Source organism: Cyprinus carpio, chromosome B14 (genome assembly GCF_018340385.1).
Source record: "Cyprinus carpio isolate SPL01 chromosome B14, ASM1834038v1, whole genome shotgun sequence".
In the NCBI taxonomy this organism is placed as follows: Eukaryota; Metazoa; Chordata; class Actinopteri; order Cypriniformes; family Cyprinidae; genus Cyprinus; species Cyprinus carpio.
Genome location: NC_056610.1, coordinates 11427667 through 11441538, shown reverse-complemented (window position 1 = coordinate 11441538; position 13872 = coordinate 11427667). Strand labels below are relative to the sequence as shown.

Below are 13872 nucleotides of genomic sequence, written 5' to 3'. Positions count from 1 at the left end.
GCGTAATTTTTTATTGCAATTTTTACTGTAAATGTTTTTTTAATCACTATAAATTAAAGACAGAACATAATATCAACATGTATAAATACACATATAGGTATGTGTAAATTAAATACATAAATATCCATTGAAAATAATTGGAATTGTTCTTTAATTAAAAACATCCAAAATGTAAAACATCTGGATTCATTATCTGATGATAATTTGGGGGAATATAAAAAAATATTATTAAAATGCAATGGTTTTAAAATGTGTCTAAATGTATTTAAAGCTTAATTTAAGAAAAAAAATGTCTGTTTGATGCCTTGCAAGAAATGCTTACAGTAAGAGATTTTATTTGGAAAATCTGAAATTTTGAAAAAGTAATTCTTTAAAAGCGTTTACACTGGAAACAAAATATTGGTTTAGAAAAAATTCCATCAGAAAGTGCTAAAAAAAATTGTACAAATTAATTACAAAGAAATGGCAAGTAACACACTGAATGAAATGTGTAATAAATTTTCAAAGTAGAAATAGTATTTTCTTGTAAAACACGCACTAATATCTTTGTTTTATTATAATTTCGATTTATTACAAGTTTTTAGCGTAATTTCTCCTGTTAACCAAATCATCATTTCATCTTTTTCCTTACAGAATGATGATTGTGTAAAATAAATGTGTCATCAATAACAGATCACTTCTGCAACTTTCATAACAATTGCAAATTCTATTCCACATTCCTTCCACCAGAAGACCATTTTCATGCAGTCTAGGCTACAGTTCCTCAGCATGCAGCTGGAAAACAGCTTTCCCAATGAAAACGTGCTAAATGGAGCCAGTAAGTGCAGACTGCACAGATATTTTTACCCAAAACAGCCCTGAGAAAGAAAACAGCTGACATGTTCCAAAGTCTGTTGCTGTGCTACAACCTTTACTGCTAGCGACTTTGAATTTCTGAGGGCCGTGATTCTGTGCAGCACCTCAAGGCTCAAGCCTTCTCCTTTGATATCTCAAAGCTGTTGGCTACAAGATTTGGCTGACTATGTGAAAAGTAGAAAGCAGCTTTATAAGAGTGCACAAGAAACCACCCTTGTGAGTTTTTTCCCCTTGAAAAATCAAAGAGCTTTTCAAAACAAAAGTTGAAAGTTGCCCAAAGAGAATATCTGGGACACCATCTGAATCTTAAAATATTAACGTATCCAGGCCAGCAGAGAGCCTGCATTCAAAAGATGAACGAAGCTACAACACAAAACAGAAACGTGACTCAGATGGCAAGTGCTCTCTCAACACTGAGACTATTTATGGCGTTCTGATCCAACAGCAGACAGGAGAGAATTGCACAGATTCTCTTCAGCGGTGACTCACCATCAGGGCCTTGTCCATGTAGAACTCCCTCCCATGTGTGCCATTGTTGTATTTGGTGTCGATGGCAAAGCAGAGGAAGAGCACGTCCACCACGATCTCGAAGATGGACAGGAAGCAGTGTGCCACCAGGAACGCAAACAGACACACGATAATGAGCGGCAGGACCCACTCGGTGTAATCTCTCTGATAGTTCAGTGCTAACACCCCAGTAATCGCTGTGCACGCCACGATGAGGATCTGCATGGGGATAAATATGCAATTGCTCAATTACTGGGTATAAACATACGAAAAAGCATGCAGAAAAGTCGAGCTTAGCTGGTCTCCAGCATGGGATGCTGATGTGTCTTTTAGGCTTCTTAACTAGTTCATCCATCAAGGCTTCCTTTGTAATCTAGCTTCATAAATAAGATGGTTGAAGTAGCTTAACTGTTTAAAACACGGTGTGTTAACATAGGTATACTAGTCAAGGCACACTAACACAACCAGCATAAACCAGGTTAAACTACCATATACTTGTCTAAACTTATTGTTTATTCTTAAGGTTTTAGTGCATGTCTGTTAGCTTAAAGGACCAAAAATTGACTAATTATAAATGTAGTAATTGTGGTGAGAAACAGGCTAAAATGTTGCAATATATCATATTTATGCTTCATATTTATAATACAATAAAATACTATAACACTCTAAAAATGTTTGTATTAAAGAAAATAAAAGAGAAAAAAATGAATAAATGATGTTCTTTTGAACTTCCTATTCATCAATCAAAAAGCTTGAAAAAAATTTATCAAGGTTTCCATAATAAAATTTTAACACTGATAATAATAAGAAATGTTTCTGCATATCAGAATGATTTCTGAAGGATCACTGAAGTGACACTGAAGACTGGTGTAATAATGCTGAAAAATCAGCTTTGCATTACAGAAATAAATGACATTTTAAAATATATTAAAATAGAAAACAGTTATTTTAAACTGCAATAATATTTCACAGTATTACTGTTTTTACTGTATTTTAATCAAATAAATGCAGCCTAAACTGCACTATTCGAATTACAGTTTAGCTGGCTGCCTTTATCTTTTTTTTTTTTAATATTTGATGACCACTATCAAAACTCATCTGTCCTTCACCTTGCCCAGAAAGAGAACAAAATCTCCAACGGTGTTGATGGTTGCCACCCTAAGAGCGTTTTCCACCAGGATCATGAAGGCATCGCGGGCCGAGGTGCAGAAACTGGTGCTGTTTATGGCCGTCGCCGCATACGCATTTTGAAACAGATCGTAAGAATTAAAACAACAAACAAAAAGAGCTACAATTTCTACTTCAATCGCACAGTATGAGTTATCCATCGACTAACTTACCTGATTTAAATAATTGAGGCACTTCTCCAGACACCACAGACAGCAGATACAGGCCTTCAGCATGCAGCGTGCACAAGCGTTTTCCTGGAGAAGAATCAGAAAGAGCACAAACGTTTTCCACAGTGCATGTCTGATGCACATTTGTCAGCCTCTTGCTTTATGCTCCAAATCTGCCTCTATAAAGCTGGCACTGTTATCTATTAGAGTTCATTATATTCCCAAAATCCCCAGCCATATATCAAGTAAATGATACGTCACCTAAGTGAAACCCAAGAGGACAGTAATAAATTGCTTTCAGCATTAACTTCAAAAGATACCCACCCAAGTAAAGTAATGATCACCTGACTGCTGATTCAAAAAGCAAAAGCCAATTCAATATATTTTTCCACTTAGCTTTAAGCCATTGCATTATTCTTAAAAACTGCAAGTCAAAATTGAGCCTATTTATTTTAGTGATTTTATTGTGCATTATTTATTAGTAAACACCATTCTAAAGAAAAACCGTGATTGTCCACCCAGGATCACCATTAATAAAACTAAAACCATAAAAATAAAGATTTTTATTTCTTGAAATAAAATAAACATCAACTAAAATATAAAAAGAAAAATGTTTTTTATTTTAACCTGAAGTATTAAAATAACCAAAACTAATAAATAAAAATCAATAAAAACTATAAAGACATTCAAAAAACTGACACAATGAAATTACTAACCATAAAAACAGAAAACAGAAAACAAAAATCAGTTCTCTACCATGAAAACATTTAAATACAAAACCCATATTTAGCATATAATATTATCATAATACTCCTAAAAAAAACTCCTAATATTAGCATAAATATTCATGACATCAGTTAAGATTCTTGCAACGAGAGATATTTGCAATTTAGATCCAACATCCCAAGGACACGTCAAGCGAGCTGCCTCCCTACCTTTCCTTTGAGCTGGTTGTGGATGTACATGAGAATGAGGCGTGGGATCTTGACGAGGGTGATGATGAAGGAGCCCTTGGCCACAGTGCCCAGGTGATACCGCACCAGCCGCAGCACTGATGACAGGATGGGCGTCACCGGGAGTTTGTTTTTGTCCCTGCATGGATATGAAATAAATTACTGCAAAAAAAATGCAGTCTTTTTTCAAGGTTGCAACTGTGAGCTATTTCAAGAACAACTTCATGAATACAGGATTAGTTGAAGACAAGTACAATTATAGGCTTATAGTTCAGCCAACAATATAAATTTGCTAAAAATGTAGTCACCCTCAGGCCATCCAAGATGTAGATTAGTTTGTTTCTTCATCGGAGCAAATTTGGATAAATTTAGCAGTACATCATTTGTTCACCAATGGATCCTCAGCAGTGAATGGGTACCGTCAGAATGAGAGTCCAAACAGCTGATAAAAACATCACAATAATCCAGACGACTCCAGTCCATCATGTAACATCTTGTGACGCGAAGGTCCATAATCCATTGGACTCTCATTCTGACGGCACCCATTCACTGCAGAGGATCCATTGATCAGCATGTAATGTAATGCTACATTTCTCCAAATCTGTTCCGATTAAGAAACAAACTCATCTACACCTTCGATGGCCTGAGGGTGAGTATATTTTTTTTAGATTTTTTTCATTTTGGGAGAAATCTAGAGGAGAGAGATGTTTTGAGTGTGACAAATTTTTGAAAATCAAACAACAAGGGACTTAATTCTAGCCATCTCTGCATTTTAAAATGTGATTAAAGGAAATATTTTCAAAATATATTAACCAGATCACCTTTAACAAGAAAAGTGGTATTTCAGGGCATTTTCACTAAAAATACAGACCTTGTGAAATAGTAGGTTACCACAGCTCCGGCTACAGTCATCTGCTGACAAGCCAAGATGAACTCACTGATCCAGATCAGTCCCACTGCGTGGTACCAGGTCATGTACTGCAGCCCTCCTCTGAGCCTGAACTCAACCAGGCCAGTCTCCTCGCTCTTCTCCGGGTTCCCTGTGGACACGAGTATACAAGCTGCAGCCTGAGATTACACATTTAAAATGAGAACGAGATGCCCATGCAAAGTCGGTTCATTTGTGCTGCAGTACGTAAATGTCCTACATCAGGGATAGGCAACTCCAGTCCTGGAGGGCCACTATCCTGCAGAGTTTGCTTCACATAAAAAACTCACCTGCCTGTATCTATCTAGTAATCCCGGAAACACTGATTGCCTTGTTCAGGTGTGTTTAATTAGGGTTGGAGCTAAACTCTGCAGGACAGTGGCCCTCCAGGACCGGAGTTGCCTATCCCTGCCCTACATTATCTGTACAAAATGACTTGAACAGAAGGCTTGTACACATTACGTCTGAGAAAAAAAGCAAAGCAAAGCAATTCCTAAAATTGTTCATATTTCTTTTTGCACATCTGTACTTCAAAGTATGGATTCTTAAGTTATTTAAGGGACAACTAAATATAATTACATGATGAGTGAAAAAAGACTGCTTTTAAACAGAAATAACAAACTTAATATGTTTCCTGAAGTGAAATCAGAGTTCAGTATTATGACTGATAACTTTTTAATACGTTTAAAACTTGGCAAAGAATGTATAGTGACAATAAAATAATAAAAAAGAACAAAATAAATCAGAACAAAATAAAATGTACATAAACAAACAAAAAAACTAAATAAATAAATAAATAAATAAATAAATAAATAAACAAATAAACAAATATATATATATATATATAAACAAGTGAAAAAAGAAAATTTATAAAAAATTTTAATAAAGAAAAAAATCTTCAAATGACCAAACTGCTCCATGCATCCGATTGCATTATTGTGTATATTTTGGACTCAAAAAGCAGATCCAATATTGAATGTGCAATTAGATTTCAAGTTAGTTGTTTAAGGGATATTTCAACCAAAAATAATGAGAAGTCTGACATCATTTACCCATCGTTAAGTCATGACTTTCTTCAATAAAAACAAAATGAAGTTGCTAAACAAAATGAATGCTGTTTTTTCTCAATACATTGAAAGCAGACTTTGATAAACAATTTTGGAACAAATACAGTTTGGAACAAAATAAGGGGATGTAGCCTAACTGATGAAAGAAGTTTTTTTTTAACCCACAGGAATCTTCATCTCACCAGAGGTGCCGAGGAAGAGGAGGACCATGATCCAGTAGACCCAAAACAGAGAAAGAGCGAGGAACGTGCAGAAGGGCTGTAGTGCCAACAGCGGCAGGTGGATAAACACTTTTCCCGCCACGTGGAACAAGGCGATAGTCAGAGCCACCCTCTTCCTCATAAACAACATCAGAAGCAACAAAATTCCCTGCAGGAGCAGAAAGATGGAAATTGGCAGCATGACACAGCAAAAACACCAGCTGGGATCTCTCTCATATTCAACTTTCCATTTCTCTGAGGGCTTACAGTGAACACGGTAGCTGAAACGGCGTAGATAAGCAGTCCTTGAGAGTGGTCTTTGGTGGTCTTAATGCCACCGTTGGGTTCTTCTGTTTTTCTCAGATCTTTAGTCATGGTCTCATTCATTGTCATTCTATAGTCTATGTACAACCACCACAGAGCGCTGGTACCTCCTGAGAAAAGCCAAGAACAGACGTCATATTCACATTCAACACTGAAAAAAACAGGTGTAAGCCTAGAATAAAACCCACACTTTTAATGATGATTCAACTTTGTGTGGGACTGCATTACTGTGCATCCCTTTGGAACAGACACATAGTTCTAGCTGACAGTCAATATGAATATATGAACAGTGATATTATAAATCTATACAGTTGTCTGTTTTTCAAGCAAAAATACTATTTACAAAAAACAGATTCTCTTTCCTGAAGTAGAATAAGACATCAAATCATTATAATGTACGGTATTAAGATAACTGTTTAATACTTTTGAAACCTGGCAAAAAATATATAGTTTGAGAAAAATAAAATGAAATAAAATAAAATAAATTATAAAAAACTATAAAATAAAACAACATTATTAAATAGAATTAAAATAAAATAGAAAAAATAAATAAATAATAAAACTAATAAATTGATCAAAATAGACCAAGGCAAAATTAAATTATTTAAAAAAAATAATAAAATACAACATTATTAAATAAAACAGAACACAATTACAAAAAAAAAGGAAAATAAAATAGAAAATAAATTAATAATAATAAGAAATAGGAAAATAGAACAAAGCAAAATAGAAAAATAAAAAATTAATTAATAATAATAAGAAGAAATAAGAAAATAGAACAAAGCAAAAGTAGAAAAATCAAATCAAATCAAATTAAAAAAAATAGAGTGAAATAAATGTTTAAGATATTATTTAAAAAATATATATTAATAAACAAAATAAAATAAAATATTGACAAGTTGCCAAACTGTTCTAATCAGAATGTTCTATTCTGCACTCAAGATTAGGATGTGCAAATGAAGAAAGAAAGGATGCCATTCTCAGCTTGGGAAAAGAGCACAGAAAGCAGACTTGCCCAGGGAACCCAGAACCACCAGTCCAGTGAGGATCCAAACCAGGACAGCAGAGATGTAACGAATGATCACCATGAGGATCATGGACAAAACTGCAGCATGCACAAAACAGGATCACCAGTTAGAGGAAGACCCCAGACTAAACTACAATTAGTAGTTAAGCGTAATCTAAATGCATTGGAGCATGAAACTTAAAAGTGTTGTAAATGCTGTTTCATGACATCTTAAAGAGAGGACAAAATACTTCAGCTTTCATCTGATAGTGGCTCAAAATACTGTGATAATATTAAAATGCCGCACCTTAGATTAAGATAGTTGTTTGTTAATGCTTAATAGTGTAGAACTTAATTAGCCTTGATTTAATATGGATAAACCGTAATTATTCATTTCAACTCATTTTACAGATAAACACATAATCAGAAAATTGAATCAAATGAGCCTCAGCAGCAGCAGCAGCCAGAGAAAGTAGATGATTACCTAACGCCAGCAGACACAGCCCAACAATGATCTCTTTGCTGGCCGCCACCCCGGCAATCAGCCTGTTTAACATGCTGTTATCACTGACAAACGTGACCACCGCTTCAGCAAACTTAGCATAGCAGGAAATATCCACCGGCGTGCAGCGGTTAAACACTGGAAGAGCTTTGCTGCAGAGATCGAAAAGGCCAGAGGATAGAGGAAAGATCAAGAGAGAAAAGAGCTGTGCTTTACAGGGAGAGTTTGTTTGTCAAGAGTTTGTTTCATACCTCTGTGGTACTGGAAGTTTGGGACACTTTTCGAAGCGCTCTGGAAGGCTTGGGTACTTATGACCAGGTAACTCATATGAACAAAGCTCAGACCCTAAAAGAGAAGAAAAAGATTCAATATAAATCAACATCACTCCTATAACGCTAGGTCATGCTAAGGTGGTCAAGATGGTCTATAAGTTTAAGATGAAACAAGCTCTGGCAAGACTAGCTTAAATCACAGTGTTCCACCAGCTCTAACTAGGTTGACACCTTTAAGGGCTCAGTCGCAGGGCAGTCTTTATAGTTTAAAGATAGAAATAAGATGAGCTAAAGTACCTTTTTAAAGTACTAACTCCACTGGATTATCGAAAAATAGACATTGCTTCTTGATGATATGATATATGAATGTCAGGAGAGTTTCCTCCGAGGAGGCAAGGGAGACAGTGCCACTTCAAAATATTAAATGAGAAAACAATTTGAAGTATAAAAATAAAACAATGGCAATATTACAAAATATAACATTAAAAAGTGTATAAATCAGTAGTTTTTCTAAAGAAACATTGTCCAACAGCGACACTAGCAGGTAAAGTTACAGCGGGAGCCCGTGTCTCTCGCCTCCCCTGAGCCCATTGAGTTTTAACAGACCCTCTAAAGTGTGCGGTGAGTTTGCTGGGGGGTAATTGAGAATGAATGCAGGAAAGTCACGTGAGAGGAGGCAATGCCTCCAAAGCGATATGATTGGTTAAGTTCGGCTGTGGTTTTAAACTAAATTTCTGTGTCTTTGACTAATATTTACCAAGGTTTGATGACTGATGATCCAAAAAAGATCTTAAAATATATTGTTTAAACTGTCAATGCCTTGAGTTATTATTTTGGAATAAATGTAAAATGGTTAAAAACAATAACTTGATGAGATTCTTACCTGACTTTAATAATTAGAATACTGATTACATTATTAAATGTAAAAATCTAAATCTAAAATAATCTAAAATACTATTTTTTCTTCTTTTTCTGACAGTGTACGTAATGTTTATTTAAACAAGAAAATGTGATTTATAAATTTAAATTTATATTTGATTTAAGAAAAAAATTTAAAATGCAATTTTATGCAATGTTATTTTTTGCATTATTTATACACTATAAAAGTATTACTTAATATTTTTAATAAGCTTTTGTTTATATATATTCAGTTTTCCTTTTAATTCTAGTTTAAGTTTTAGCATTTCTGTTACATTCCTTGATATTTTTCCTTGTCTTTTTTTCCTCTTTATCTTTAATTTATTTAAATGAAAATTAAAAATGCTGACTTGGCAATTAACTGAAATAAGTTGAATAAGTTTCCATCTAATACTTGTTTAATTTCAGATTTATTTCAATTATCCAAAAAACAAATTTTAATCATTTCTTTTTAGTTAACAATAACAACACAGATTCAATGGCTAATTCACAAAAAAAATGACAACAGAAATTGTTTACATTTGATTGATTTTTATTTTTATTTGTCACATACATGGTTATATGGAGAGCATATGACCAGCAGTGAAATGAAATGTTAATTTCATTGACAATATTTTCAATAGAATTTTGGGGGAAGAGTGGGACTTTCATTCATGTGATCCTAATCTTCTTTACATGGGCAAACATCACCCTGTCATTTATTGGCCAGGCCAATATATCGGTATATATCGGTTTCAGTAGGGATGTGAAATGAGACAAATTAAATCCCCGTCAACTCACTAAGCATTTAATATGAATGTGAACTCCATTATGAACTTTCCTTATGTACAGAAAACACAGCTGGCTGGCTGACCGACTCACCATTTATCATGGCAAACTTCTTGAGGTCGTAGTAAGTCGCCAGTTCCTCGGTGGGACATTGTGACACACACAGCGCCATGGACTTTATTTTCCTCTGAATGATATCTATGTTGCATGGATCCAGGAAAAAGACGAATCTGTGAATAAAACAACAAATTCTCATTTTTCAAGACAGGAAGAGTCTCCAACTCAAATCTGATGACAAATGAAATACCAAAGCAGGATGTTTATTTCATGGAGTCTGATCTGTTACCACTGTGGGACTTAAAACACAGCATTATGTGATAAAGATCGACTCTGAACAGCAGATATTTTTGGTCACAGGACTGTTCAGCCCTGTTTTTTTGGCAGAGGGGAACTGAGAGCTTGTTTATGAGGCAAGCCTCCTCTGCAGCCATGGCTTTACTTCGGCATTTCATGCGGTGTGAAGTGGGCACACAGGCACCCATTGTCTTGTGTGTTCAGCACAAAAACAGACTGTCAGTAGCAGGGGATGCACGCACTTGAGGAAAGAGCACTTCAGCATTAGCACAGAGCTTGTCAAAAAAGCCTGGCCAAAGAAGAGGTTTACTGTGAAAACGTAGCCCAGATCTGACCTGAGGCTAGTCTAATGTGAAAGCATTGGAAGAAATAGCATTCAAAAAATTGCTAACTAGCTATTCAGGCATCTAGAACAGCTTAATTTCTTTAAAAAAAATTGAGACAAAATTTGTATTTGAGGTGAAAATAAAATTTGGAATAGAAATATTTTGTTACACTGTAAATTTATTCTATTTAATTAATGTTTGGTGAATAAGTGTTAATTTCTTCCAAAAAATAAATAATCAAATACATAAATAAATCTAACTGACCCCAAACCTTGACCTAGCCTGATGAGCAACAGTGTAAAAATCACTGGCATCTGGAGGTTAATGCACCGAATGTTCGGCAACCGAAATCATTCCGAAGAAAATAGCAAAGAAAAAAAAAAACATTTCGGTGTTCGGCCGAATAAGTGAAAATACTGAATAATACCTAACAATGACATGACATGATCAAATAGAGGCATGCACTAATGCAGCAAAAGTACAATCACACAGCGAGAGACTCATGTGTCCGATGAGAAGAGGAAGGGGTGGTTGGTTACTGGTTATTGTATGATGACTGAAATCATGAAATGGTCTTAAACAATTAGTAAATAACCTGCAGAATGTTATGTTTTCTAATACACGCACAAATTGCATGTATTCAAACAGCGCTGCGCAAGCTCTCAGAGCCTGGGTTCAAAGTCCAAGGAGCAAGGAAAATCTTGTCAGTTGCTCTGTAACTTTTTTAAAAAAAAATTTAAACGCATGTGACAATGTGATTTGTGCGACAAACATCTTCCCAAATTCGTAATGAGAATCATTTATAAATCTGCTGTTGTCAACAAAACTGAGAAAAGCTGAGAAAAACTCAATTCATAAATGTTAGTATTGTAATTTTACTGTTGTTCTGTAAAATAAGATAAAAAAAAGACAATAATGATAATAATTACCTTACATCAGCTCTATTTTTACATTTATTATAACATTCAGTCACACATAGTGTTCAAATTGGGATCTGTAGCCTAATATTTTCCAATGTTTTAAAAGAAGTCTCTTCTGCTCAGCAAGGCTGCATTTATATGTACAGTATAAAATGCATGCCTGATTCAAGAAGGGGGGTCTCAAAAATGGCCAAAGAATTTGATTTTACTAACTTATTAATTTTAAGTTAATTTCTGCTTTGTTGATATAATGTCTGCTAGAATGTTAAAGCGTGTTCAGTGTTAAGTAAATACTTTTTTTTAAATTGTGGCTTTATAATTAATTCTTTATTTGAAAAGCAAGACTAAACAGTAAAAAATGACATGGGCAGGGCTCCAAACTGTGAATAAAATGGTTGAATTTGCGACCATAAATATTAATTTGCATCGGCACGGCTCTGGCCCATTATCTTCTCACCGTTGCCAAGACTGAGCCGACAGAGCCTTATTTCAGCCAGAATCGGCCCGAGTGTGGTTGCTATGTGTGTATATATTTAAATGTTATAACTTAAAAAAAATTTGATGTAATGCCTTTTTTCCTAATTGTTTTGCCATCACATCTTTTGTTATGTTCACGCATTAAACTGAGACGATGCTCATCAAAGTTTTAGCGGGGAAAAAAAGAGTTTCAAACAGTCCTCATCTCTGCCGCACATCAGTGCTGACGCACACAGTCTGCTAAACACAGCTCAGCTGTGCAGCACGAGAGAGAGAAATGATGGAGAAGTAAGAAGGGAAAGTGCAGAAAAACAGCATCTATTTCATACACAACTTAAACTAGAACAGGTAAAGCTGTCAGCTGTGTGGATATTGGCAATATCTTTAACAATTCTCGTTTATAATAATTACTAATATGGCTTCTTCTTAACAAGATCATGGTCTGTGTTCTTTTAATGCGTGAACTTCATTAGCTATTTGCAGCGCACTTGCAGTACCAGCTTTAAAATTATTCCAAATTCATAACGAAATTCAAACAGTAAATACAGTTTTGGCACTCTTTAATGCAGCAGGCGTGGTTGCTTCAGTTCAAGGGCAAGTGAACCCATTTAATATTTGTCTTTACTACTATAGTACATAATGAACATGAATTACCATTAAAAGGTAGGCTATTTTATAAGGGAGTCTACAGGACAACTTACTGAAATGTCATGTAAAAGCTCATTCAGTGTTTCAAAATGCAGAAAACGTGTAAAGTTTGTAAACTTTGCAACGTAATATACATTTACCTCAGAATAACCATTAAGTGTCCATAAGTTCATCAGTCAGCTAGAAAAATAACTATAAAGAGGAGCATTTTGCTATATATATGCGCTATTGCATATTAATATTTTTACTTAATCTGTTGTCTACATGACTATAAAACTGCATTTTACTAATTAAGAAAAACCGGCTGAAAGTGTGAAAGACACACTCTTAAAAATAAAGGTGCTTAAAAGGCTCTTCGCAGAACCATTTTTGGTTCTACAAAGAACCATTCAGTCAAAGGTTCTTTAAAGAACCATCTCTTTCTCAACTTTTTATAATCTGAAGAACCTTCTTTCGCCACAAAGAACCTTTTGTGAAATGTAAAGGTTCTTCAGATATTAAAGGTTCTATATGATACCATTTAAACAAAAAATGTTCTTCTATGGCATCGTGAAGTACCTTTATTTTGACAACATTTACAGGATGCATTGAGGAGGAGCCCAAGCTACACTCAGTGGCCAACAGATGCTTATGGTCCATAATATTGGTACAGATTCTGTGTAATAAACAATGCGTGACTGTATATTTCAAGTTGGAAAAGACACTTAGTTCCCACTTTAAGTGAACTTAGTTCCCAAGTTATCTACAAGATTAATTAAAATGCTGATAAAGTCAAGACAAGATGAGACAAACACATGATGGTATGATTGAAATGTTAAAATGTAAATAAATAAATAAATAAATAAATAAATAATTATTAATAATAATAATAATAATAATAATAATAATAATAATAATAATAATAATAATATTAAAATAAATAAAACACATTTATTCTGTGGCACCTAAAAAAAATATTTTTTCTTACAGGAGCCAATGGCTCCTTGCTCGATTTTTTTGTTTGGAGCCCTGCATGGGGGAAAAAATTTGAAAAACCGTGTTTTGTATTTGGCCTTCGGCCCAGTGTTTCATTTTGTTCAGCTTTAGAAATCGGCCAAGAATTTTAATTTCAGTGCATCCCTAGAGAAAAGACAAAATAAACTCTACTGAACAATGACATTTTTGGTGACATGATTTGGATTAGGGCTGGGTTTCGATTCAAATTTCAAGAATCGATTCGATTCCGATTCTCAAGATCTTGAATCGATTATCATTATTCGATTCGATCCGATCTGATCCGATCCGATCTTCGAGATTTAGATAAGTGTTTTTGAAGAAAGCATTTTTTTTCCATTCGGCAGTTTGAGACCGGCTTGCGAGGCCAGGTTGATTATGTGCGCGAAGCAGCCGACGTGGGGTTAGCCCCGTAATCTCAACCGCACGGATCATATTCGCCGCGTTGTCAGTGACTATGGCTGGGTCTTTACTCAGCAGCCCCCACTCCACCATAGCTTTGGTTAATATTTCAGCT

General features: G+C 34.8%; 1 protein-coding gene across 6 annotated transcripts in view; it reads right to left on the bottom strand.

The window, feature by feature from the left end:
* Positions 1–13872, bottom strand: part of LOC109111664 (choline transporter-like protein 1) — a 29057-nt gene that overhangs the window by 3011 nt on the left and 12174 nt on the right. For all 6 annotated transcript variants that reach the window (XM_042738084.1, XM_042738086.1, XM_042738085.1 and 3 more), the window contains exons 4-14: positions 9731–9867; positions 7931–8024; positions 7662–7831; positions 7187–7276; positions 6115–6281; positions 5830–6016; positions 4524–4692; positions 3635–3791; positions 2703–2786; positions 2472–2609; positions 1345–1581 (exon numbers count right to left, since the gene is read on the bottom strand). In XM_042738084.1, the coding sequence (XP_042594018.1) occupies positions 1345–1581; positions 2472–2609; positions 2703–2786; positions 3635–3791; positions 4524–4692; positions 5830–6016; positions 6115–6281; positions 7187–7276; positions 7662–7831; positions 7931–8024; positions 9731–9867 (1630 nt within the window). The remainder of the gene's footprint in view (positions 1–1344; positions 1582–2471; positions 2610–2702; positions 2787–3634; positions 3792–4523; positions 4693–5829; positions 6017–6114; positions 6282–7186; positions 7277–7661; positions 7832–7930; positions 8025–9730; positions 9868–13872) is intronic.